The sequence below is a fragment of the Vicugna pacos genome, chromosome 2 (genome assembly GCF_048564905.1).
Source record: "Vicugna pacos chromosome 2, VicPac4, whole genome shotgun sequence".
NCBI lineage: Eukaryota > Metazoa > Chordata > Mammalia > Artiodactyla > Camelidae > Vicugna > Vicugna pacos.
In genome coordinates, this window is record NC_132988.1 from 5038287 (window position 1) to 5063641 (window position 25355).

General features: G+C 43.1%; 1 protein-coding gene across 1 annotated transcript in view; it reads right to left on the bottom strand.

Moving 5' to 3' along the window:
* The window catches only part of SPMIP2 (sperm microtubule inner protein 2), an 88708-nt gene that overhangs the window by 26454 nt on the left and 36899 nt on the right, over positions 1–25355 (bottom strand). Inside the window, exons 2-3 of the mRNA XM_072975029.1 lie at positions 24248–24480; positions 11405–11463 (exon numbers count right to left, since the gene is read on the bottom strand). Of these exons, the coding sequence (XP_072831130.1) occupies positions 11405–11463; positions 24248–24480 (292 nt within the window). The remainder of the gene's footprint in view (positions 1–11404; positions 11464–24247; positions 24481–25355) is intronic.

Genomic DNA, 25355 nt, shown 5'->3' on the forward strand with positions numbered 1-25355 from the left:
GCTCCTTCAACCCCCAGCGCACACTGACAGACAAGCACATCCCCACCTGCGTAGACGAGGAAGTCCCGCCTCCTTCCTTCTGGCCTCTGGGAGTGAGGGAGCCTTTCTCCTCCTCCAGGGCGTCCACATTCACCTGTGCCCTCAGGCCCACCGCTGCAGCCCCACTGACCCGAGAACACGGCTCCACAGCGGTTCGCCCTTCTCTGGGTGATGCTTCTTATACCCGAAAAAAGCCTCCACTGGCCCCTCATCCCTCCAGTTACTATCCACATTTTCTTCCTTTCTTACCCCAAGTTTTCAAAACAATGGCTTGTACTTGCAACTCTAACTCCCCCGCCATGCACACCCTGACCCACCTTATCTGGGTTTCCATCCCTCGTTCCCTCCCCATCCGTGTAAGCCGTTCTAGTCATTCTATTCTCACCCAGGTCTCTGATCACATGTGTCTGCCCTCCTCATGGACACTGTTCAGGTTCACATCTCATTTAACCCCGGACATCCATCCACGCTCCTGGTTTTCCTGTTTCTGTACGTCTGCTTTCTCAGCTCTGCTCCTTCCTCAAACAGTCAGATCTGAATTCTCTTGCCCCCATTCCTGTAGATTACCACCATTCTCCTCTAACAGACTCCTGCCTGGCTCCCTGTCTCCGCAATGCCCCCCACACCTACCCTCTGCCCAAAACGTAAGCCTGACTTCATCGCTTTGGCTACTGCATACAAGGATGGGTGGGTAAAATTTAAATTCCTTCTTGGGGTTTCCATGTTCTAACAGTCAAAACTCAAGAGTGAACTCTTCCCTGCCCGGCTCCTGACAGCTACTCTGGTTTCACCTGTTCCCAGAGCATCCACTATGCGGTGGGATCCTGCAGCCCTGAAACATCCACTGCAACAGTCAGTGTTATTCTGGTCTTTGGTCCTGATGTCTGCCCTTCTTGAAACACTCCTTCACTGCCTCCCTACCACCCTCTGTTCCCTAACCTCCCCTCTTCAGTCTCCTGTGCCTCTTCTCACCCCTGTGCTGGGCTGTGTGCACAATACCCGGCGTGGCCGGCTGTATCACAGTCCTGTCTACATGTCACAATTATCCGTGTCTCTTTTCCCCACTACACTATGAAGTGCTTGACGGAAAGGACAGTGCTCCAAACGTACTTACTGATATACTGACTCAATAAACGAGTGGCCCAATTAAAGGCCATGAACCAAAGTAGTCAGAAAACGGTATTTCCTCTTCTTTGAATATCAGTGGGACTATTTAACTTGGGATAAAACAAGTTTCAAGAGCAATGCACATGCTGAACAAGAACTTTCCTTCTGACAATTAATAATTAAAACAAAAGTGCTTCAGGGACTCTTGGATTTTTTTCATAGCCTTTCACTGTCCCATCTGAGCAGTGCACTTCTGTCCCAGTCACTGTGCTCCATGACTGCCTGGGGACACGCCCCAGGCATGGGACTAATGATACCACTGATGGGAGGTGACGTGCCAGATGATAAAGCCACCACCACTGAAAACTGAAGTCTTTCCAAACTCAAACCGCTTGAAATGGTTTGACTCCCATCAGGAAGACGGAAGGGAAAATATGTTTTAAAGAATCACTGTTCTGAAAGCAGAAAGCAAATAATGTATCTCCAAACAGTCCAGGGCTCTTAGACAAAATGTGATGGAAGGGGAGAAAATTAGAATTAATCTATTTTGAGGTGATAGTGTTCAAAAATGAATGGGGGGGTGGATGGATGCTCGATGGTAGAGCATGTGCTTAGCACGCATGAGATTCTGGGTTCAATCCCCAGTACATCCATTAAAAAATAAATAAATAGCCTTAAGAAAGTGGCTAATCCTATGATCCCTTTGAGACACTCTTAAAATGAGGAGGAAGCGACCCTCCCGTGTGTCACCTCCATGCTGGGAGCCTTACACACTCACACTCAGGACAACGCTGTGAGACAGATGTAACAATCTTCCCCCCTTTCTCCCTCAAAGCTGCGGTCCGAGAGCATGTTCATTTCACAAGATGGAGGAATTACGTCCAACTCTGCCATCTGCACGGTCTTTCCTAGAAGTACAAGCAGGCTTAGAAGAAAGAGTGAAGAGCAGAGCTGGTAATAAACAGTGCGCATTAGGGGAATCGGGTGACTGTGATCCCTGCTGCTTCATCTGGTTATATTGATGGGTTTGAGACAGGCGATACCACTGGCCTTTGTGAACCACCACTGTAGACGTTGGTAATAGAAGAACGTTTGAATGACCACGCCCAGGGCATGTTCATGACCTTCCAAAACTGAATACATAACAGCGAAATAAAACACTCCGAACACCTCGAACACACCTTGTCCTTGTTTTTCGGGACTCTTGTTCAGTGCACAAACTCTCTTTGCCTGGGCCTAATGTTTGTGTTGGATTTGCAGGCCATGCTTGGATTTCAAGGTGAAAAACCCTTCTCTTGGCCCAATAGCAGCTCTCTCAGTGACCCTGGTCTCCTGAAATAGGCTCTCAGAGCTACGGCTCTGGTGTCTGGAATGCTGAGAAAGCCAGCGGACTGACAGTACCTCTTTCTTACACGCTTCGGATGTCAGTACCTCTTGGGAGTTCCACGGAGGGTAACTCGCAGTAAAGTGTCCCATTCTGAAATTAACTGAGTTTACCCAACCTGGAGGACACCAAGGGATCACCCAGGAAGTTTTCTTCTTGAGAGTAATAGCCCTGTCTCTTCTTGAGCTCACTTTCCTTTCAAAAACAGCCGTATCTCATTCTTTTGCTGTAAGAGCTTCATCCTGAGAAGAGCAACATTCACTCCATCAACAAGAAGTATATACATGCATCCTGCATCTCTCCCTCATGGCACCTCCTGCAATTAAATGATCAGTCGTACATCAGGCTGTTTCTGTCCTGTCTCTCCTGATGAAACAGAGCAGGACCCTGTGGGGCCGTCCCAGACACCCACCAATGTCCTCCACCTGCCTCTTGTCTGTACAAAAACTTCAGTCAAAGAGTAAGTTGAATCAGAGAAATAAGAAAATACAGAAACAAAGGGAAATAGTCAAGCAAAACAAATAAAAATAGTTTAGTCATTAAGCAAAGTCAAGGACTTCTAGCTCCTCTGCAAGGGCTCTGGACGATATTCTGAGCCATGTCCTTGGAGCTGTTTTTCAGATACTGAGACCCCCACCAGGTGGAAGAAGTTAACTACATGGTGACCAGACTGGAGCCATGACAGAAGCTGCCACAGTTCCAAGAACTGGCCTCAAGGAAATGGGAAATAACCGACCCTGGAACTGAAGATTTGCTGCACTTAAAACAATCAAGATGACACTGATCAAACCCCCGCATGCCTGTCAAAGCTGGCTGTGCTGGTCTGCACGCAGCCCCTTCTCTCCCCCTACACACCTGAAACTCCTCTTGAAAAGCTCTTGCCCCCGATTGACAGTGGGGGTGGTGGCCTCTGGACATGAGTCCACCCTCTTCCAAGGTGACCAGACTCTGGAATAAAGCAACTTTTCTTTTCTGCCAACACTTGCCTCTCAAATATTGGCTTTTGAGCAGCAAGGAGCTCGACCTGAGTTTCTATAACACTGATAGGATATAAGGAAGGTACGAGGGACATCTGTCTTGCTCACTCCTGATCCCAAGCCTAGCATGGTACCGGGCACAGAGTTGGGGATTGGATGTTCATTGAATGAATAAATGGTCCTCCACTATCCATGTGGCTCTGCAGTGTGACAAGTGCAGGAGCCGTGAGCTGACCCCACTGCACCTGAGCTTCCTGAGAACCTCCCCCCTCCCCTCCCCGCTGGAGAGCAGGCTGCGGGGAGGAATTTAGGTAACCAGCCAAAGGCAGGAAAGGTGCTGATCTCAAAAATCGCAGCACTTTGCCCCCAAATGCTTATAGGAATCCCTCCAGGGTGCCAGGCACTGACAGCCTTAAAAATAGAAGGTTGTCAAGATTTATGGATGTTTTGACGAAAACCTCTCCAGGAAGAAAGCATGCATTTATGTACGAACATATTTTTAAATAGTAGCTGTCATTAAGCCTGTGCTAGTTTAAGAGCTGGCGTTGGCAGTATTTCATCATGAAATAAACCCAGCAATTTTCTACACACCCCAACCAACACCAGACACAGGCACACCTCCCACCTTTCTGAGTAAACAGAGAGCCCTGTTTATTTAGGTCGGTGCACATTTCTTCAGCACTGAGAGTCCTCGTTTTAGAATTTTTTTTCAGCTTAGGAGCCCTAACTACTAAAACTCTGGTTGATCGTTGCTGTTCCTCTCACTTTAGTTAGAATTAACTTTCATTTTTATCAAAATAAAATACTTGTCCATTGTACATAATGTGGTGGTAATCTTTCCCCATTTTAATGCAACCAGGTAGGTACATAATACACATAAAATACATATAATAGGACTAAAATGCTTATAATAATAATACTTCCCTCTTCTCCACACTCCCTGTCCCAACATTCTCTTCTACAAAAGCAGACACTTTGTAACCCATTTGCTTCTTCTGGAATTTAACCCAGTATCTGTATACAGTCAGGGCTCCCAGGGGAGCCCCCACTAGACCTGCTCCTCCTCCGGGTCCCCCCACCCCACAGCCACATTCCTGGGCCTCCCCTTTAATATCTTGGGCATGCCCTCTGCTCAAGACCTTTGTTGAGTCTCTTATTTCTTGAATCATATTCCTTCCTCTGCCCTGGGTTTTCCCCTATTGTCTTGCTAGATAATATTCTCCAGTTGCTTCTTGGGGAGAAAAGGCACTCTTTTGAGTACGTACTTGCATGAAAATGTCTCCCTTCTATCTTCCCACCTGATAGTTGGTCTGGGTGTCGAATTCGAGATTGCAAGTCTTTTCACTTTCCATCAAGCATAGAGGTCATAGCCCCAGTGTCTTCTAGAGCCTGGTATCACTGTCAAGAAGTGTGATGCCTCATGGATTCCAGGTCCTCTGTGTGTATCCTGGCTTTCCTCTCAAAAACTGTCTTTTCGTCTCAGCACAATGAAGTTTCACAGGGACATGGCTTGATGCACTTGATTTTGTGGGTGTTGTCTGGCTTTGGCACAGCCTTTCAACAGCCTTTCAATCTGGACGTTCGTATTCCCTTCTGAGACATTTTCTTATGCTATTGATTTTCTTTCTTCTGTTTTCTCTGTTCTCTTTTTAGGCCTCTTGTTAGTCAGATACTAGGCTGGCTTCATTTTAATCGATTTCTCGTTTTCATATCTTTCCCTATCTTCTGTCGCTTGGACTTTTTGTTCTACTTTTGAGAGATTAACTCAGCTATAGAGTATGAAATTTCTCTCCTATACTGAATCTCAATATGATTGTTTTTAGCTAACAATATAATAGGAATTTTAGAAGATGCATTTTGCTTCATTATTTCAATATACTTTATTTATTTAACTAATACATAATGTTGATCAACAGAGTGATCTGATCTTTTTTCAGGACATTTTCAGTTTAGTGTGTTGTCCAAGTAGATTAGCTTCTTGTTTCATTCTCCAAAGTGTCCTATTTGGGGGGATAAAATATATGGCCACATGGTTTACTGAGTGCTTAAGTGCTGTGTCTGTAACAACACATCTGTGGAGCAGACTCTGTTAAAACCATTTTACAGATTGGGAACCTGAGGCATCAAGAGTTTAAATAACTCACCCAGCTGCCAGGTGGTAGAGCTGGGACTTGAACTCAGGAAGTTTGTCTTTTCTTAATCACCGCAGATCCTGCTTCATCACTGCTTACCATCCTATTTGGGGGCTATTAGGTTATTACTGCCTTTGCATTACTGCCAACACTGCTGGACTCCCTTCTACTACGTTTTGTGTAGCTCCTTCACTATTTCCTGGAGGAAGATAAATCCCTAGTAAAACCCACTTTCTTGATTCTCAGTTCAGCACTCCTTTAGCTATGCTGTGCTGTGCGCGTCCTGAGGACGGACAGTGACTAAGAAATGCCATGATTATGAGAAAGTAGACAAGGAGGAAGCCGGCTGGGAGAGCCAGCACTCAGAGAAGAGCTGTGACCCTCAAGTCAATGAAAAGCCAGTGGGGGTTGTAGTTAATTCTGATTTTTTTTTTAAAGCTCATGCTACTCTTTTCTTCATGGTCAACACCTAGGTTGCATGCCTCTGCCTTAGAATTTGCAGCCTCCTTGACCCCCACCACTCCCCAACCCCTGCCATCTCCCGACAATGGCTGTCCACAGGAACTTGAACCATTCCTTAAGACATTCCTAAGACAAATCGATACATTGGCAAATAAGTGGATCTGGTTGGCAAAGAGACAGCTTCATAGTGACACCAGGGCAGAGTCACAACAGCAGCTCCTTTCTGGAAAGAGGTTTATCTGTGAACAATTCTCCTGATTTTATAATCTCAACAAGACTTTCATTTGCATGGATAACAACTTTACCCAGATAGGCAGCCAGAAACTTTCCTAAAATGCTCCTCCTGAACCCAGCTTAAATTTCCTCTCTCTCAGGAAGTCTTCACGACCTGAGCTCCTCCAGCTTTTCCGGCCTGAGCTACGCCAATCTGCCATTCTGAGTGCAAGAAAAACTGGGATTAGTTTTTCATACCCGATTCAGCAAATGTGTCTTGAGCAATCATATGTGCCAAGCCTGCGTTAATGTAAGGAAAAGAAAAGAAAAGAAAGCCAGGTACTTCCACGCCTCACAATTTTTAGTAACAGATCTCGCTTACTTCTTACAACAAAACGAAAAGCCCCACCCACTCACTATTTGCAGTGCACTCTCTTATAACTGGACTATAAAGTCTTCCCCCATTTCCTGTATGTACATTTCCTTCTTCTTACTGAAATTAGAAATACTGTTTGTATGTGTTGGAAAACACCTAACTGCCAACAGAAGAGACACAGATGAAAACAACTTAATCATCAGGTCACATGTCTAGAGAAACTTAAGTATGTAAAACAAGAAAACACTTCCTTCAATTCAGAAGAAAAAAATAGAGTTAACCCACACCCAGTTACTGCAATCCTTCTCCATTCATATATATTGTTTTGAAATCTTCTGTTGACATAGATCTGCCCTGAGAGTCTGTGAGCTACTTGAGAACAAGGACCTTGCTTATCAATTTTCAAATTCTGAGCACTTGCCACATAGTAGGTCTTCATTTCCAATTTGTTGAAGCACATCTTCACCGGTCTTTAAGATGCAATATATTGTGTCACACGTGGGAGGAGAAATAGGGGCTCTACATTTGTAAACAACTATTATAAAACACATCCTGATTTCAAGAATGTTCAATTTTTAAAGTATGCCCCAATGGAGGAAATCCTGTCATTGTCCCCGACTGGGCTTCTGGTCTCAAAAACAGAGTGGACTCTTCTATGACGTCAGCAGACAAAAATTCTTCAGTGCTGGTTGTATCGACTCAGATCATCCTAGTCTTCCTCCAGTGCTTTTTCTGAGACCACTGATAACTTCCAAATATTCGTCTATCATTGTTTTCTTGGATTTTCATTTCCTTGTGCTGAACCCCTCTCTTTGAAGTTCCTTACTGGCTTTTACAGACTTCTATTGTCTTAAGGGACTTACTTTGGAGGCTCTTTCCTCCATCCGTGGCCCTCACTCCCCTTGTCCTCAATGTGGGCTCCCCCAAGGCTTATCCCCTTCCTTGCCCAGTCTCCACTAGTGGTTCTCAACTCAGCTGAGCATCAGAATCACTCGGAGAGCCCTCAGAAAGGTCCACGCCCAGATCCCAACCCAGAGCAGTGGAATCAGTCAACTTGGACTGAGATATTAGCTCTGTGACTGTAGTTCATGGAACTTAGCCTCTGAAGTTCAAATTTCTCATCTACAAAATTAAGACAGTGCTAAAATCTGCTTCATCCGATAGCTGAATGCAATCTTACTCCCCATTGTTATAGCAAACATCGTCTCTTCTGGCTTATTTACTTCCTTGAAAGCTCAACTTAAATCCTTTTTCCTTCTCACACCTCTCCACAATCACAGTTTATTTTGGATCGTTTACAAAGCACACTGAAAACTCAAGAGGGACCTGTTAAAAATGAAATCGTCTCCCAGCTGAGTTTCCTACAGCTTTTCCAACCACCTTTCAATTTTTCCTCCACACAGCACTCCAACATTCCAGAGCCATCTTTGGGGTGGGGGGGGAAGGACTGCTTCCTATTTTAAATCCTCCAATGAATTCTCTCTGTTCTTAGGTAAAAACCCGCATTTTCTGATGTGGCCACAATATTCTACAAAATCTGACCCTCATCTTGCTCACCTCCCATTGCTTTCCACAGTCCAGCCACCCTGGTCCTAACTAGATACATTCTTCCCCTGCTCTGGCCCCTTCTCACGCTGTTCCCTCTGCCTGGAACAATGTTATACTCACATTTTTGAAGTCAACTTAATAATTGAACACTTCTCTGACCCTCAGTCCAGGTCGATGCCCCTGGTATCGACCCATAAATAACCTTTGTAATGAAATGTTTTATCATGAACTGGATGGAATAGGACAAGATATTAACGTCTTAATATACCTCTGTGTTGTTTGATTTGTTGCTGTAAACATGAATTATATTTCTCATTTTAAGAAGTTATTTAAAAGCATGAAAAACAGTATAATTATAGTTGTTTGATATCTGTCTCCTTCCCTAGAATACAAATTCCAAGAAGGACGTATACTGAGCTTGTCTTGTTCTGCACTGTGGCTGCAGAATCTAGCAGTGCTTTGAACACAGGAGGCACTTCATTTATTGAGTGAATGCAGTTGACAGAGGAGGACAGAAAGTGAAAATGGTCTGAGAAGCTAAGCACGAATCTTGCCCAGGAAGGAAATGGCCCTCAGTCCACAGGTGGGGAACCCCTGGGCCTGTCAAGGTCAGCATCCTCCTTAAGAGCCTCAGAGCCAAGAGTGGGGCAGGAAGGCTCTTAAGCAGCGGTTGTGCTTAGAGTCTTAAGAGTGGGCAGCATTCAGGTTACTGGCATCGGACTAGTTAGAAATAGGACCCAAGTCAGAGGTTACAGGCACATCTAGGGGGCTGTCACTGTATTTAATTTTTTTTAATTTTTCTAGTTATAATTTTCTAATCATGATTGCCTTCATGAGGAATTTAGCACTCAACATATACAGATTGGTTTTGTAATTTTTATACATATATCTATAATTTTCCAATTGAATTCACAATTCCCTAAGTACCAGGTCTTTCTCATAAACATTTTGCATCCTCATAACTTGGTACAATCCACATCATAGCCCATAGAAATGAATGCAGCCAATAGTCTTTCCTCTAAGGAAAATGCTCAAAGCTTCAATATTTCTCAGGTTCTCTTTAACAAGTTTTTTAACGTGTGAATAAGTGGAGATTTTCACACTCATGTCATGTTTGTTGAAATTTGATTTTCAATGGCATTTATTTATTTATTCATTCATTCTTTCACTTATTTATTTTTTGCTTAGAACTATTTGATGGTGCATTTGGAAATAGATACTGGCAATGTTATTTGAACAAAAGAAATGGAATATTTATTTATTTATTTATTTATTTATTTATTTATTTAAAATGGAATCTTTAAATGAGACCATATGCTGTGTATGCAACAATTGTAACTATTTCTCCACGGCTTTAAACATAAGGTATGTTTCCTAGTGGGGAGGGTATAGCTCACTAGTACAGTGTGTACTTAGCATGCATGAGGTCCTGGGTTCAATCCCCAGTACCTCCATTTAAAAATAAATAAATAAACCTAATTACTTCCCCACCCCACACACACAACAAAAATATATATGCTTTATAAATTATAGTGAGACAAGCTGAGACCTGGGACATGGGGCCCTGGGCTGCCATACTTGCACCTGGACAAACGTCTCCTAGAGCAACAGAACACAAAGAAACTATAAGGGACTAAAAATAACTATGTGCATGTGCAGTTGAGGCAAATTATAAACAACAAGATACAAAAAGGCCAAAATCCAATGGCCACTTCTGAGGTTCAGGGATCAAAGGAAGGGAAGTGTGCATGATCCCTGCACACAGACCACCAAGGGGGTGGGCAGACTACCCAAGCCACCCTTCCAGCCCCACCCCTGGACCCACCCCTAACCTCATCCCATTTAAGGGACCAGCTCGTCCCCCTTTGGGGAATGAGCAAGGTGTTTTCATTCCCTTGTGCTGCAGCATGAGTCCCAGTAAAGTCTTGCCTGAATTTCTCATCTGGCATCTTATCAATTTCTATTGATTACAGCGTCCAAGGAGCCAAGTCAGTAAAATAGGAGTTGTGCAATAAGATATTTTGCTGTCTGGGGATTATATTGTAGTAGCACTCAGATATTCAGACAAGGTTTTGACCAACAAAATAATGAAGTGTATGGATGAGGTCTATAACTAGAAATTAGATACAGAATTCTCATATCTGAGACTGATGGCTGAGTTACACAATAATTAGGAGGATGGTATTATTTTAGAGCAAAGATATTTTCAACATAACAAGGAGGCAAAATATAACCCGGACCACAACACACCGTTAGAATGGCTAAAATCCAAAACATTGATAATATCAAATGCAGAAGAGGTTTTGGAGCTATAGGCATTCACATTTCGTGCTGGTGGAAATGCATGTATGATATAGCCACTTTGGAAGACAGTTCAGCAGTTTCTTACAAAGCTTACTGTATGCTTACAGAACCATATGATCTAGGCTTTTGACTTGGGGTTGAAGGTCTTGTCTATTTTTGGTGTAGTTTATGTTGCTGTGGTACAGCAGACACAGACTAAGACCTATTAATTTTGCACATGCTAATAGCAGGACTCTTCAATGATAAAAAAAAATGAGGCGAAACAGACTCCAGAAACCCTCACCTCCAAAAATCTAAGGTTGACAAAGACATTGAATCCACAGTCTTGTAAGAGCAATGCTGATCAATCCCTTCCCTCTATAGAAATCAGAATACCCCTAATTTAACATCCCTTGTGCTAGACATGTTTAATTTAGGTTACCAGCTGCCTTAAGAGAGTGTGAATCCAAGCCGCTGTGTGACTGCAGCAGGATTACACTTATTGCCTATCATGGTGGTTTCTAACAGCATGAAATGGGAGGGGTTTTTTTTACCCCCCAAATTATATTCTTGTTCACCCACAAAAAGAATTATTTATATAGTTAAAGCTACCGAAACTGTCCAGTTGCCAGTCTTAACAAGCTGGTTCCCTTTTCCCCCACCGTCCTCACTCTAACCAAGTATGCTCTACCTCGTTCCTCCCCTTCAGTAAAACCTAGTACAGTGTGAACATTTCATAACTGTTCATTGGGAATAAAAATTCATAATCTTGCAAAAAAACTACAGGACATAAAAAGGTTTTTTTCAATGAACCCTGTTACTAATTTAAGAAGGAAACACATTCATTCATTAGCTAATTTTAAATGTATTAGGATGTGCTTACCATGGGTTCTGGTATCTGTGGCTTATTTTCTCGATAGCAGCTTGACTCAGCTCTTCATGCTGTAAAAGGAAGAAAATTAATGTACCCTGATTCCAAGGTCACTAGGCACCAACATGTCTAAGAGTCTGGGTTCCTGGTGGAAGAGGAAGTCACGTGGAGAAACTGAACCGGAAATGCCAAATTCAGGTACAGGAAGATGGTCTTTTGGTTCTTGAACTGAGAGATAAAGGTACAAGGCGGAACATAAATCCCCTCCTCTGGGCTTTACCTGCCCCCTCTGTAGAAGGACGGTGTGGGTAGCAAGAAGTGTGTCGATCACCATCTCTAAGCTCCGTATGATTCCGTGTCTACACAGGCAGGCATGTAAAACACTGTGGGTCATTTAGACGCCAACAGTTGAGTTACTTTCATGTTACTGGACCCTCACAGAATTAGGAAACGTGGTGTCAATAGCAGAGGAAGGAGTTGATTCTAGCCAGCCTGTGACAGAGTATAGATCTGAACACTCCTTTTCAGAAAGCGTCGTCTGGAACATTGGTAAAATATTGGGCAGTTTAAAACTAGTTCTCACATTAAGAGATGATCCCCAGACCCTCTGATGTGCATCGAAATTATCATAATGAATAAATGACTATGTGCCAGCTCATTTTCCCAGGAACTGGTCAGTGGAGGGACATTTTATGCCCAAGCATGGGGAATGGGGTGTCAAATTTATGCTGAAAAGGGTTTTGGTTGGTAATCCTTTCTCAATTTTCCATACTAGGGTTGGGAAACCATGATACGGATTATCAAAAGCAGTTCACTTCAGTTTTGGAAAGCATTTTTACATTTTCACATCGATGGGGGACCTGGAGTTGTAACATCGCACAAAGCAGCAAACTGATGTCATAATGTTCACATGAGAGGAATCACCTGGTACTCTGTTTTTCATCGTCCTTTTTCCTCCAGCTTTCGTTTACAGTGACTTTCCTGATCAAGTGCTTCTGAGCTATTTGTGTTGGGAAAACAAATCTATTTACTTATGTCATCCTAGTGATGAAGACCTAAAACTTTGATCACTTCTACATCTTTAATTCCATATATAAAGTAAACAAACCAGGAAGGAACAAAATAGACAAGATTTAAAGGCAGGGTTGACCCACTCTTCCATACAAAATTTGAAAAGTGATAATCTGTATGTAATAGTAAAATCATTGTTTGCCAATTAACTTCTGACATGTGATTCCCTGAAAATCGACCTTATTAACTGACTTCTTTTTTAAAATATTTTTTGGCAGTGGAGGTAATTAGGTTTACTTATCTTTTAATAGAGGTACCAGGGATTGAACCCAGGACCTCATATATGCAAAGCATATGCTCTACCACTGAGCTACACCCTCCCCTCAACTGACTTCTAAATAATCTTATTATCAGCTTTTGGACAATCTTCTTTGATCTTTGTTCCCATTTTTAATAACCAAAAGTTTCATTGTCTTAATCTGGATAGACTTTTCTTAGAAACCTGCGACAGATTCATTTGCCACCCCCCCACCCCATGTCTCCTATAGCAATCAGCATTGCAAAAAATTTATCTAAAATTAACTAGACCTTCTCTATCTTAATTTACTAATGAAATTCACCATGATTTGTTTGGACAGTCATGCTCACTTTGGTATTAAATCCAATGATATTCAGAATCAAAAAAATACTTTTTCACTGGTCAGTAATTAAGAGTAAAGAGAAGACTGATTCAAAAACGAATTTGACATCTTCATTAGAAACAGGTACAGCTGAACTGATTATTATCGTCTCTCTTAAGGATACCAGTGAGAATCTTTTACAGTTATTTCGAATGTTTTCAACTAGTGACAATAATCATAACTTGGAATGGAAAATATTGCTTACTAATCAATCTTTCAATAAGTCTAGGTATTAATAAAAACATCTGCTAACTACATTCGGATACTGTGAATCAGACACAATTTCTGAAACGAGTTAAAAACTGTTCAATTTGAGTTAATTGCAGACACTGGGGCCCATTCTAGTTAACAACGGAAATCATCGCGTAGTGCTCTGACTTACCTTAAGCCACCTCGGGTCTAGCCCTGGTGCACACACCGCCGAGGAATCCTCTCGTTCTGCTGCTATGCTTAACTCAAGACGTTTTCCTTAATGCATCCAGTTTTGACTTCCCTTTCCAGAAAAGACCGGTTTTCATCTCAAAACCTACGAGGTCTTTCTCACCCCATAAGGACAATGGCAGTGTGTTCCAAGAATGCATAGACACTAGGGTTCCTCTTCACCGGCCTCCTCCTTGGTAACACAGAGCTCCTAGTACCAAACATCTGAGTGGAAAATCCCCTATGGCTACCTTTTCTTATGCTAATGTATTTTTTTTCCTTCCCTTGCCTCAATTTGCAAAATATGACTGTTAACCCCTTAGGGGCCTTTCTTCCCACAGCCAGGGAGAAGCATTCTCATCGTTGGCGCTTCATCTCCAAAGTGCATAATGTTGCCTATTCTAGGCTGGAACTATTCAAGGGGGACAGGGGGCTCCAAGGCCTTTGTGTGGATGGAGCATTTGAATATTCATTTTATATTCGGAGCACGGGTAGAAACAAAAACCATTCTCTCTGAAAAAAATGCCAGTGTTTAAGGCACGGACTCTGTGATGCATTTTTCTTACTAAAAAGCAAAAAGTGAACCATGCAGAGACCCACACTTCATTTTATGCCACATTGTATGTGGGCTTGAATATCAACATGAATTATATCCTAGTCTCTCTTTTTTTTTAAACTGCACTGTTTTTAAATAAATTGAATTAGTACCTCAGCTTTCAGCAAATAGACTAAACATTGAGTTTCGTGAGTGTGTTGACTATGGCCCAGTATCTCTGTTTTCTGTGGAGTATCCAAATAATGAGGAACATATTCCATCATGCTCCTAATGTGCTGATCATAATATATTTGAAAATCCACATAGGCAAGAAAATACAGTGCATGGAGATATTAATAATGCCCAATCCTATTTCTTGAGACTTATTACACCAGATACTATGCAGAGTGTTTTACACACACTTAATCCATTTAACACTACTCTAAGGTATTATTATTATCCGTATGGGTTACAAAACTCTAAAGACACCCCCAGATTCTCACTCCTTGATATGCACACCTTCTCCCAGATATTCGACCACATACTATTCTAGGTACTGCTGTGAAGGGACTTTGCAGATGTAATTAAGAGTCCAAATCAGCTGACTTTAAGAAAGGGAGATTATCCTCGGTGGGCCTGACTTAAGCAGGTGAGCTCTTAAGAGGACCTGGGCTCTTCTTGGCCAAGGGGATTTGAAGAATGAGAGGGATATGACATGAAGGAGCGTCTCTGTTGCTGGTTTTAAAGATGGAGAGGACCACGTAGTAAGGGATATGCGCAGCTTCTAGGTGTGGAGACTGGTCCCTGGCCAACAGCCAGCAAAGAAACAGGACCTCAGTCCTATAACCATAAGGAACTGTAATCTGCCACAACCACGTGAACTCAGTAGAGACCTCAGGCCTCAGGGGAGGTTACAGCCACAGCCCACACCTTGACTTTGCATGAGTTCTGAGCAGAGAACCCAGCCGTGCCTTCCAGGGACTTCTGACCTACAGAACTGTGAGCAAATAGATGGTGTTGCTTTAGGATGCCACCTGTGTGGTCATTTGTTATGCCCAATAGAAAACTAATGCATTTCCCATTTTACAGATGGGAAAACTGAGGCATTTTAAAGACTAGTAGGCAGATTAGCATGCAAAGAGAGAAAAGGGAGAAAATAAAAGTTCTTCAACTGGTTACTCTTGCAGGTAAGTCACAGTCAACTTTTCATTAAGGCCACAAACACAGATTTGCCCTGAAAAGCATTAAGAATGCTAGCTACCTCACTTATTCCCAGAAAGAAGGCACATTTCTATTATTCTTTCTGCAGTTCTCCAGGAAGATTCACATTTTCCTTACTCATGCTATACTTCAAGGACACACTAGGATTTTATTTTAAAGCAAGACTGGAACTTATTGTGTTGGGGATTGTTAGGATTTGTGATGAGAAGCCAGTCATTCTGCTACCAGCCCTTTATCCAGAGTTGGTGGATAGCTCCTACCAGCCTCTGAAATATGAGTGAATTCGACTATCCAAGCTACAGCAAAGCTACACAGGAGCTTCCCGAGTCTCTATTCTCTCTCAATGCGGTTTCCGAATATAATCAAGTGCCTGGTTGGCGACCGTTCTCACCCTTGGAGTTGTCTAATGTGTTGGCATTGTTTTAATTCAAAGGTTAGGAAGCGTGCTCCTCCCAAGTTAATTGTCCAATTAGCTCTGCAACACAGAATTACACTGAGGGTGGCAGCTCAGGCTTTGTGAACAGAACAGTATAACTAAGTTGCAGTTAAAAATAAATGCTAAGTAGCTCTCAAACAACTATCAAATAAGCTAGGAGGAGAATAATTCTCAAACCACTGCAGACTTAAAGCTCACTTCCCCCTAAAGTAGGGGGGTCAGGGAAGGATAAATTAGGAGTTTGGGGTTAGCAGATACACACTACTGTACATGAAGTAGGTGAACAACAAGGACTGACTGTGCAGCACAGGGAACTCTATTCAATAGCTTGTGAGAAACTATAATGAAAAAGAATCTGAAAAAGAATAGATATGTATGTATCTATACGTATGTATAACTGAATCACTTTGCTGTACACCTGTAACTAACACAACACTATAAATCAACCATTAAAAAAAAGCTCATTTTTTTCTGCCCTTCTGCAACTTGATCTCTTAATGAAGATTCTGCGTGAGAAGGGAAGGGATTTCAGTCTCCATCATCCATCATTTCTTTTTTTTTATTTATTTTTATTTTTATTGAAATTTACAGTGGAATAAAGAATAAAAGAGAATGAAATAACGTCATTTGCAGCAATAATGGATGGACCTAGAGATTATCATACAAAGTAAAGTAAATCAGACAGAGAAAGACATATCCCATCATTTCCTTTTTTGGGGGGCGGTGATTAGGTTTATTCGTTTATTTATAATGGAGGCAGTACTGGGAATTGAACCAAGGACCTTGTGCATGCTAAGCACGTGCTCTACTGCTTGAGCTATACCCTCCCCTACCCCATCATTTCTTGATGACCATATCATCCACAACATGTGAAGCACAAGGAGGAGGACTGTGGATGCTGTCAGTCCAAAGTCAAATCTGAGACAGATGACAGACCTCAAGCTGCTTAAAGCCATTTGGAATGTGGCTGGGACCATGCAGTCCAATTGCAGACAACAGTTGCACTAAAAACTTCAACATTGCAAAGACACTATCCTATGAATTCTTCCTCAACTGCAGGAGCTCACATGGCTTCCAAAGCATGGAGTTTCAGTGCCATTTTCTTTGTGCCCAGAGACAGAATGGGACCACACACCAGGGGGCCCTCTACTGAATGGATTGTTTTCAGTTCTCTCAATTAAGATTTCTTGAAGCCTAGATGCAGTCCTGGGAAGAGGATAGGTATCTCTAGATTGCTATGCGTTCAAGGCATCCTGGTCAACACAGCTGAAGCAGTCTGGAAGTGTAGTATATGAATAGGAGGGAAAGTTATAATCCTAAATTTGTAGTATTAGAATTTCTTGCAAAGATCTGAAAAACCTAGGATAAATGCCAGATTTAGAAAACATATGTCCTGGCATTTCAGCCACCTGTGCTTGAGATATTAGATCACACACAAGTCTTGACAATATATTTAAAGGAGACCATCTGCAGAGCCAAACATCAGGCTTACTAAACCCATCCTAATTTATACAATCTTTTTTTTCAGATTTGTGTCTCCCTATTATCAAATAATATTTGTTGAAGACCTATGACATATGCTTAATACTAACTTTAGGAAGTATAATTTTAAAAAAATAATGTGATGTTTACACTGAGATGCGTATTCAAGACGCATGTCAAGCTCTGCAAAAGCTAGTAACCACCATGGTGTATTTTTAGCCTTCCTTAATTAAGGGCTAAAATCACCCACTGGGTTCTAAATTACATTGAGTTCCTGTTCTTTCTTTTGTTCTTACATTTCCACATCCTAACAAAAGATGTGAAGGTTAGGATGTCTTTTTTTTTTTTTTCCAGTTCACCAATAATCATCTACAAAGTCACAACCAGAAGAAGGAAGCTGGCGTTTGGCTGGGTAGCCAGGTCCTTGGGGCTGGGATGCCCAGGAAATGCCGGGGGGCAGGGTCCCCAGCTACTGACAGACGCTTCCTCTCCCAAACCTGCTGTTCTTGACGGAACCGCTTTGAACACAGCACAGACAGTGCATGTCAGCGATACACGTCTCACTTGCTGTTCTCACGGTCTGTTTGAGAAAGGAAGTATCAAACTGAAAATTTATTCTCTTGGAGTTCAGATACAAGAAAGTTCCTTCGATTTATTTGAGGAATCCTACAAAGCCAAGCCATAAAATGGGGGAAATATGACACCTGTGTATAAGGTTCATGGGAAAAAGGAGGGGTCTTTGGCCTCAGTAGCCAAGGTTTCTCCTCCCGTACAGAGGGTCAGCATGCGGACCTCCCCCCTAGAAGCTTCCTGGGGAATCAGAAGAGCTGCAACTTTATATAGCACTTGAGGATGAAAGGTGCTAATGTCTTTATTTTTGTAGGAAACCACAAACCGTTGAGATGCCAATAACTCTAAGAAATAAAAAGTGGGAGCTAAACACACACCCATCTGGAAAGAAACAGCAGATACCCGAAGGCACGCCTAATTTTAGAAAAGCTATTTTCTAGCTTGCTTTTATAACTTGGTTAGAAAAGGAAGCTTTATTATCTTTTAAAAGTCTTCTGCATTGATAATACCACCTGGAGATTAGCATTGTGAGATCTTTGGAATTTTAATAAGACTGTGATTCGCCCACATGAACCCAAAGGTGAATGAGAAACTTGGGATGAAAAACATCCAGAAATTCTGAGATGTGTGATTGATGGTCTACCTACTGCCCAGCTCCACACTGGCAATACTTCTCTTTTCCAGGTGATTCTGAGAACTTCCCAAGACACGTTGTGTGAAGGTGGAGTTTGGAAGAATGCACGATGTGGGGCTGGAAAGATGGTGCGGTTTGGAGGGGGGACCTCACTGTCTTCTGCTGTTTTTTTTTTTTTCCTCCAAATGCCAAAGATTGTATTTGATGATATGTTTTGAAACACTATAGAACGGGTATTACATAGAAATCCAAAGATAACTATTACTAAGCTCTTTCTTATCATATCAAGTATGTGGGTGTTATGTCTACTCAGGTTAATTCACTTCACTATTATAAAGGAAGTATATTGTGTACAGATGACAGAGAACGTCAGGAGAAGCTTGAGAGCACCATGAAGAAAGGATGCCTGCCTTAGGAGAAGGCAACTGGGCTTGACCCAGTCAGACCCTGCCTTGCAGAAAAGCAACCACACACATTGAGTGTTCCCGTGGGGGATCCAACCCAGTGTTCTGACTTCATTTTCTATCATTTCCTCTCATTCACGCTGGACTTCCTCTAAGTCCCTGAATTCACAGCCTGGGCAGACATCCTGGCTCCCTCATTGACCAGCTGTGTAGCTTCGGGTGTCGATACCTCAGTTTCCTCTTCTGGAAAATGAAAGTAATCAAAACTACAATGAAGTATCACCTCACCCCAGTAGTCAGAATGGCCATCACTGAAAACTCCACAATGAAAAATGCCGGAGATGGTGTGCAGAAAAGGGAACCCTCCTACACTGCTGGTGGGAATGTAGTTTGGTGTAGCCACTGTGAAGAACAGTATGGAGATTCCTTAAAAAACTGAAAATAAACTTACCCTATGTCCCAGAGACTCCACTCCTGGGCATATATCTGGAGGAAACTCTAATTCGAAAAGACACATGCACCCCAATGTCCATAGCAGCACTATTTACAATAGCCAAGACATGGAAGCAACCTAAATGTCCACTGACAGATGACTGGATAAAGAAGCCGTGATGTATATACACAATGGAATACTACTCAGCCATAAAAAAGAATGAAATAGTGCTATTTGTAGCAACATCGATGGACCTGGAGATTTTCATACTAAGTAAGCCAGAAAGCGAAAGAAAAATACCATATGAGATCACTTATATGTGGAATCTAAAAAAAATAAAACAAGTGAACTTACAAAGCAAAAAGAAACTCATGGATGTAGAGAACAAGCATATAGTTACCAAGGGAGAATGGGTGAGGGGAGGGATAAATTGGGAGTCTGGGATTTGCAGATACACACTACTGTATATAAAATAGATGAACAACAAATTCTTACTGATAGCAAGGAAACTATCTTCAATGTCTTGTAATGACCTGTAATGAAAAAGAATATGAAAAGGAAAATATATATATATATACATATGAATCATATATATATATATGAATCACTATGCTGTACACGAGAAATTAACTCAACATTGTAAATTGACTATACTTCAATTATAAAAAAAAAATCATAGTAACTTCCTCACAAATACTCAGTCACTGGGAGCTCTTTTTATGTTTACTTTCTCCAAATAAATTCACAGTGAGAAAAATGTCTGATAAAGCAACCAGCCTTGGATGCAACCTTTATTTGACATCCATCAAGGAACCTGTTCACGTGTCCATAAAACTCACAGAGAAGCCACCTGCAGTCATAATGTGGGAATTTGTGGCAGTTAAAAATGAGGCAGAAGTTTCAAAGCCTGGAAAATTTTCCTTTGTTTATATTACACTGTATATATAAATGTCTTGCCGGGTCTCCATGGTTCTCCTTATTACACACGGACTGGACCGTTCAAGGTGTTCTACTGTATGACTGCAATGTATCAGTGTGTCGGTTACGACGTAACAGCTGCAATATCTGCCATGATTCATTGATTTAATATTATCTTTGGGATCACACCTAAGAAGAGTCAGTCATCAAGTCCAGTGCGACACTGATTCCGTGGGAAAACCAAGCGACTGAAATCACTGGGCCGTGAGGTCGGATGCAGAGTGTCAGGAGGCCAGGGGAGGGGAGACAAGCCCAGCCACCAGGCGCTTAGAGAAATGCTCCTTGGTTTGAAACCAAAGGAATTGTTTCAGTGGTCTCCATCCCTCCTTGCAGAAACAACACATACAGCTTTGCAGAGACCAAATCCATTTTAAAAAAAGGATGTACAGCTCTTAAATCTGAAACAACAACGAAAGCACCGATCTTTCCTGGTTTATTACACGTGCATTATTCATGCATTGTGGCCCCGCACAGGAGTGACTAGCAAATAACTAAACACAAAAAGACCCAGAAGGGAAACCTGATATCGTGGTTTTTACTGACCTCTGCAATGTGGGAAAATTTTTCAGGTGTCCCTCAGCCTAGAAGTTATTATCTTTCTACCCAAATCCAGCTGATCTGTAGAACCCCTCCGGGTGCCCCAGCGAGGAAGGACCATTCCCAGGCAGGAAGCGGCTGCCCTGGGGCATTTTACCAAGAGTTCCTGGTGGTGCCCGAGCCTCCTGGGCTGCGGGTCTTAGACGAACCTGGAGCAGTAAATTAGGAAGAGCAGCTGCTCTGGCTGTAACAATCTGCTAGATGAAGGTTTGTGCTTAAAGATAAAAATTCTGAGCTATTGTAATAGGAGACACTGAGGCGTCACTAAAGTTAGATGGAAACAAAGCGTCACCTTGTTGGGACCATTCCGGACGTGAACAGCGTTGGGAGGGGATGGCGGTGCACCAAGGACAAGGAACCAGAGAGAGAACAGAACATGGATTGAGACACTGCCCTGTGCTACATCCCACAAAGGACACGACCAGCTCCCTAGAGAGGAGGGCACGAATTCATGCCACACGTGATTTGTAATTAGGGGCTTATTTCTAGGCGTGGAGGGTGTGTGTGTGTTTATCAGCTCAAATGTCACTTTGTGCAGTCTCACTGATCGGAAGAGGCTACCTGAAGCCCTGAGTTGATAAGGAATCCAGGTCTGAGGCCAGAAGCGGACATTCACCTGCCCTGGATGTAGTGGGGACCAGGCCCAGGCTAGGAGGGTTGGGAGGCGGGTGAGCAGCCCTGATGACAAAACCTAGGCTTTTCTGGTGGGTAAATCATATGTGGTTCTTTTTTCCCATTTTTTAGCCTTTTTAACTTTAATGGAGGTACGGGGGATTGAATCCAGGACCTCGTGCTTGCTAAGCACATGCTCTACCACGGAGATACTGAGCTGTACCCTCCCCTCCTCATTTGTGGTTTTTCACCAGTACGTATAGTCACTCTCAATGAATCTTTTTGCTCTCATGATAAAGTTCTAAGTCCAAGGAATCCTTCAAGACTTGTTTAAACATTACCATATATAAAATAGACAAACAACAAGGACCTACTGTGTAACACAGGGAACTATATTCAATTTCTTATAATGAACTGAATGGAAAAGAATCTAGAAACATGTATATATATATATATATATATATATATATATATATATATATATATATATATATATAACTGAATCGCTTTGCTGCACACCTGAAACTAACATTGTAAATCGACTACCTTTCAATAAAAAATAAGAATTGAAAAAAAAAACCCAACAACATACCCCTTGGGGTGCGGTGGGCAGAGGGGAGGAAGACTTGCTGAAGATTGTTACCTGAAGATTGTTACATCTTTGAAAATAATTACTGTCAAAAGGCCAGAGCCAAGAAAATGTATTGGTGACCAGCAACGGCCCTCACTTCAGGAGCCCAATGAGAGCTACTTGTGCGTGAGCCTCAGGGTGGGGAGGTCTCCAAGGGGCTCATGGCCAGCCCCACAGGGGTTAAGAGGACGGGGCTACCACCCATAGTGGTGATTTACAGTCATCTGTGACATTGCATTGAAAGAAATGGAAGGACTCCCTTCTTGGAAGGCCACGTCGGGGTTGATGTGGATCCTGGATGCACAGCTGCACACACTCAAGACAGACAGACAGATGGACAGCCGTGCACAGAAGCCGGGCATCACCCAAGGAGAAGCAGCAAGGCTTCTAGACTGTTCAAACCAGCTGCCTTGCTTTGGGGTTCGTCCCCTTCCCGCTGGTGGCCACGTCTGACACTCAGTCAACGTTCTGATCTTTCTCTTTACGGCCTGAGTGGATGAGGACACAGTGCAGGAAGCTGAGGCTTCACTCTGTGTAACCGGCCCTGAGTGACAGAAGTACAGTAACCACAGCACTGATCGCTGAAGTCGGGTGTCAGCCCCGCGCCGGGCACGGTGCGGAGTGCATTCCTCGTGTCCCCAGAGTGAGTCTGCACGTCTTAACTAATGCCGTTAAACACACAGTGTTGCCATGTGCGGGGCTCTGTGCCCAGCCCTTCACAGAGGCTTATTCACAGCAGCCCAACAAGGTCCAGGCTGAGAGTCATGGTGAGCAGCGGGGCCGCACAGGTTAAGGAACTGTGCCCGTTCACAGCTGGTGGGTGGCAGGACTGGGATCGGAACCCAGGTGGTCTTAGGAAGCGGGCCCTCGGAACGCTGCCACGTGGTGCGGGGGCAGCTGACGGGGAGGTGAGCTCGCAGCCAGGGTCACAGCTCGGGAGTCAAGCCCACATCTGTGCGGCTTCAGAGACCGAGCTCGTACTGCCCAGGGTTGGGCCAGAAGGAGGGTTTTCCTTCGTTAACCCTTACTGTCTGAGGCTGGACTGGATTGTCTTAAGAAATCCAGTTACTGAACTTATTCACAAAATAGAAAGAGACTCACAGACATAGGGAGCAAACCTGTGGTTACCAGTGGGGCAGCGGGGAGGGAGGGGTAAATTGGGAGTTTGGGATTAGCAGATACACACTACTGTGTACAGAAGAGATGAACGGGGGAGGGTACAGCTCAGTGGTAGAGCGCGTGCTTAGCAAGCATGAGGTCCTGGGTTCAATTCCCCGGTACCTCTGTTAAAATAAATAAACTCAATTACCTTCCCCCGCCCCCCAAAAAACTTGAAAAACAAAAACCAAGCAAAACAAAACGAAACAAAAAACAGAGTGGATGAACAATAAGGTCCTACTGTACAGCGCAGGGAACTATATTCAATACCTTGTAATAACCTGTAATGAAAAAGAATATGAAAAGGAATATATATACATGTATGTGTGTAACTGAATCACTATGCTGTACACCAGAAATTAACACAACATTGTAAATCAACTATACTTCAATATAAAAAAAGAGAAAAAAGAAATCCAGTTAATGCTTAATTGATATATGTTCAATTACCAGGCTAAGGGCCTGCCTGGAAAAAAAAAAGTCCCATTTCTCAAATTTTGCTTCTAAAGTCACCCGTGCTCTTTTCCATTTCCGGGGAGATTGCACGGACTCATGGCTGCATCCACATCAGAACGGAAATAAGACAAGGTTCCTAGGAGCCCTCTGGTTCCACAGCCTGGATGGTCTGGCTTCAAGGCGTGATCCACACAGTGGGTTTTAGAGCCCTGGGCGGGTTTCTGGGTTTGTGGAGGAAGTCCCAGCACAGGCCTCCCCTTTCACACCACCCACTCACAAAGCAGCGCGAGAACGGGGGACGTGTGTGAATGTCACAGCCTAGGTGGAATCTGACTGCGTTCCAAAGCCAAGTGCGAACGCTCTCAGATTGCCCACAGCTTCATTTTCTTCACATCCCTCCCCTCCTGTCTTAAAGGGACGAAGGGAAGGACCGTAGCAAGTACACTGATGCACACACTCATCTTTCTGCAAAAACTCATTTGTCACTGCTTCGCAATGACAGGTCATGGGCATGACATTTCCTACGGAAGCCAACACGGGGAGCATTTGAACCAGAAAAACCAGACGCCAGGAGGAACACAAATTCAAGAGCAATACCTTGATGTGAAAGCCAGTCTGAAGCCTTGTTCTGTTGATGAAACCATACTGCGGTATTCCCCAACCGATTTCACCCACGTACTCAGACTTGTACTTTGCTGGTAAGCTTTGGTTGGAGGCGGGTCTCCAGAGATACCGGAGATCTCCCGTTTTTTCTAGGGCCGGGCGCTTTTCTCCGATATAGGCGGTGTGCTGGGCAACCTTCGGTAGATGGTCCTTTACATAATCTGGGCCTTCAACAAAGAGAAAAGAATGTGTTTAGAAGACTCAGACTCACAGACAGATGTGGAGAACAAACTTATGGTTAGCAAGGGGGAAAGGGGGTGGGAAGGGATAAATCGGGAGTTCCAGATTTGCAGACACACACTACTGTATATAAAATAGATAAACAACAAAATCCTAAGGTAAAGCACAAGGAGCTACGTTCAGTATCCTGCAGTAACCTATAATGAAAAAGAATGAAAACAAATACATGTATGTACATGTATGACTGAATCACGATGCTGTACACAAGGAACTGGCACAACATTGTACACTGACTATACGTCAATTTAAAAAAAAGATAAATAATCACCACACTTTCTTCTAAGGTGCTTTTGTTATTCTAGGTGGTAGAAATAATAGTAGCTAATGATGGTACAGCATTTCCTAAGTTCTAGGTGCTGTCATAAACCTTTGAGATGCGTTAATGCAATTAATTCTTATACCATCCAAAGGGAGTAGGGAGCATTGTTTCCGCCAGTTTATCACTGGGGAACGAGGCACAGAAAGCTTGGTCCCTTGCCCAGAGCCACAGCGATCAAGCCCTTCCCTCCCCTACAGGCTGGCTCACAGTTTGGAGTCTTAATCGCCCCACCCCACGGCTTTGTTTCTAACCGGCTTAACGCAGACACGTTCTGTACTCTAAAAATCCTCACGCAGGCCACATTTGCAGGAGGCAGGCCTTTAGACATTGGGATGTTTTAGCTAGACGGATAAAATCCTGAAGCGAGAATTAGAAAATTCCCCCAAATGTATCAGAAGCTGTTGGAAGAGGGAAGAAATTATCAGATGAGAAGGACACTGTCTAACAGATGATGCCCAAAGGCAGGGGTATTTAAGATGTATT